The 2800-nt window shown below is 54.2% G+C and overlaps 1 protein-coding gene across 1 annotated transcript in view; it reads left to right on the forward strand.

Annotated features, from left to right (window-relative positions):
* Window positions 1–2800, forward strand: part of ROBO3 (roundabout guidance receptor 3) — a 14984-nt gene that overhangs the window by 3786 nt on the left and 8398 nt on the right. Inside the window, 5 exon segments of the mRNA XM_023743246.1 lie at window positions 338–458; window positions 554–692; window positions 933–1060; window positions 1329–1453; window positions 2613–2774. Coding sequence (XP_023599014.1) covers window positions 338–458; window positions 554–692; window positions 933–1060; window positions 1329–1453; window positions 2613–2774 — 675 coding nt within the window.

Consider the following 2800-nt stretch of genomic DNA (forward strand, 5'->3'; position numbering starts at 1 on the left):
GGTCTTGGAAGGCGGGGAATAATGCTCGCTCGGGGGGGCGATAAGGCAGGAGATCTGAGATCAGGGCATCCGTTGGCTAGAGGCTGAGAGCCAGGTGTTGAGTGAGGGATAAATGAGGCTGGGTAGGATGGACTTGGTATAAGATAGCGGGGGTGGAGCATGGTGCCCCCGGGACCCTTGGGAGAAACCACAGACCTGAGCCCCACCTTGGACAAAGCGACAATTTCTTATCTAAATGGATCAACGTCACTGTTTTTCTTCCTGGGTTTGTTGTGAAAATCAAATAAATATGCTCTGATGGCTGTAAAGGACCAGAGTTCCTGTGATTACCCCGCAGATCCGTGGAGGGAAGCTGATGATGTCACATGCACACAAGAGTGATGCAGGGATGTACGTGTGTGTGGCCTCCAACATGGCAGGAGAACGGGAGAGCGGGCCGGCAGAGCTTGTGGTACAGGGTAGGCACGCGGAGGTTTGGAGTTAGGGGAGCATGGAGCCGGGGAAGCACGCAGCCATGCAGACCCCTGGCTGTTCCCTCACTCCCACGCCACAGAGCGCCCCTCGTTCCTGCGGAGACCGGTGAATCAGGTGGTCCTGGCTGACGCCCCTGCACATTTCCCCTGTGAGGTGCAAGGGGATCCCCCCCCTCGGCTACACTGGCGAAAGGAGGATGGAGAACTGCCCACAGGCAGGTGAGGAGAGCCAACCCGCTCGAGTGTGTACCCCGCCCTGGAAAACTGGGAGGCAGAGACCCCCTCACACAGAGAAGTCTGTTCCCCAGAGCCTGTGACCCTGCCCTAGCCAGTCCCCAGCTCCATTCATCGAGCTCCTGTCCCTGTTGAGGCCTGCCTTGTCCCTGGTGTCTGTCCTGGGGGAGACAGAAGTGGTCTGTAGCTATGGCCAACCCAGCCTGGGGGTGGGGAGTGGAGCAGGTATGAGATCCGGAGTGACCACAGCCTTTGGATTGGGCGCGTGAGGCCTGAAGACGAGGGGACGTACACCTGTGTGGCGGAGAACAGCGTGGGCCGAGTGGAAGCGGCCGGCTCCCTCAGCGTTCACGGTGAGGCCCCCCTGGGTTCTGCCCGCAGCAGGGGTGAGGTGAGGGAAATGGGGGGTGGGCCGCGTAGGAAAGGACAGGCAGGAGATGTGGGGTCACCTGAGACTTGGACAGGAGAGAGAAGGAGACAGCGAAACAGACTTGAGCAAGAGATGGATGAGAATCTGCTCCTACCTCAGCCAAGTCTGGCCGTCTATCTCCTGTTCCCTCAGTCTCCCTTCTACGTACCCCTGACTCCCTGTTCCTTTATCTCCCCCCACCCCCTTGCCAGTCCCACCCCAGCTGGTGACCCAGCCCCAGGACCAGATGGCAGCCGCTGGAGAGAGCGTGACGTTTCAGTGCGAGACCAAAGGAAACCCCCCACCTGCCATCTTCTGGCAGAAGGAGGGAAGTCAAGTAGGTGCCCACGCCAGGGGCTCCCCACCAGCTTCCCCTCAGGCCCTCGCCCCCCTCCTTCTACATTCTGCAAACTGCTCTCAGGGTTCCGCTTTACTTTTGGTCCTCCCAGGAGCCCTTGCAGGTTGTTTGTGATTAAATAAGATAATTAATATGAAAGGCCTGACACATAGCTAACACTTTTGAAATAAATGGTAATATATTTAGGTGGCAGGGAACAGTCCTGTGTAGTAATTCCTTGGAATCTTTCTCTTTGGGTCAAGGATGTCCTGAGGATGCAGCAAATTCAATTAGATCCCTCCTTCCCCAGGCCGTCGGGCCTCGGCTTCATACATCGCTCTAGAAAGCAAATAGCTCTGTATCAAAGCTGCGGAGGGTAGAATATGATTTGCTTTTCTAGTTAGAAGAGGCCTCCACTAGGGGGCGCGCAATAGTAGCAAACAGATCCCAGAACATACAACTGGAATGAACATTAACTGAGGTTACAACATAAGTAACTTCCTGTAAGGGAAAGGCGGGAATTTTGCTACTGGAAAACAAGATCAGTATAACAAAATAAGTCTGATGAACTCCACCCGCTGGGAAACCAGGCCACTATGACCTCATTCCAAATCCACGGCCACAATTTCCCCAACATCTGCTCTAGCATCGGAGTCTGCTGTGTTTCCATTAGATTCTGAAATGAATAAAAGTGCTGGTGGCGGTAGAGGGTGGGAGTAGGTATGAGTCAGGGGCTCAGCATGGTGTTATGTGCCCTGAGACCCACACCTACTCCACTACCTTCCGTGTATGTATCCAATGTAAAATGTTAGAGCCAGAAAGAAGGGGAGAGTATGTAACATTTATCACGCAATGTATTAAGAGTGTCATATGATTACTTCATTTAATCTTCATAACTATCCTCTAAGAGTCCTATTTGGGGAAATTTGGGCTCAGGAAGTTCAAATAGCTTGCACAGAGCTGGGGAGTACATCCCCAAAGCATCTAATCACATCGCTCATTTTTTGTGTGAATAGGTTTAACTGGTTCGCCCAAGGTCACATAACTGGCTGGGCACAGAGCATGAATCAGAACCTTGGGGACGCTCTGAATTCTGGTGTCGACGGGAACGGGGAGCTGCCTGCTCAGTCCCTACCGTGGTTCCTTGCTCTGTCCCCAGGTGCTGCTTTTCCCCAGTCAGTCCCTTCAGCCCGCAGGGCGCTTCTCAGTCTCCCCGAGAGGCCAGCTCAACATCACTGACGTGCAGAGTGGGGATGCTGGCTACTATGTGTGCCAGGCGGTCAGTGTGGCTGGCAGCATCCTGGCCAAGGCCCTGTTGAAGGTAAAGGAGGTATGTGCCTATGGAGA

The sequence above is a fragment of the Myotis lucifugus genome, unplaced genomic scaffold, assembly GCF_000147115.1.
Source record: "Myotis lucifugus unplaced genomic scaffold, Myoluc2.0 scaffold_382, whole genome shotgun sequence".
Taxonomy (NCBI): Eukaryota; Metazoa; Chordata; class Mammalia; order Chiroptera; family Vespertilionidae; genus Myotis; species Myotis lucifugus.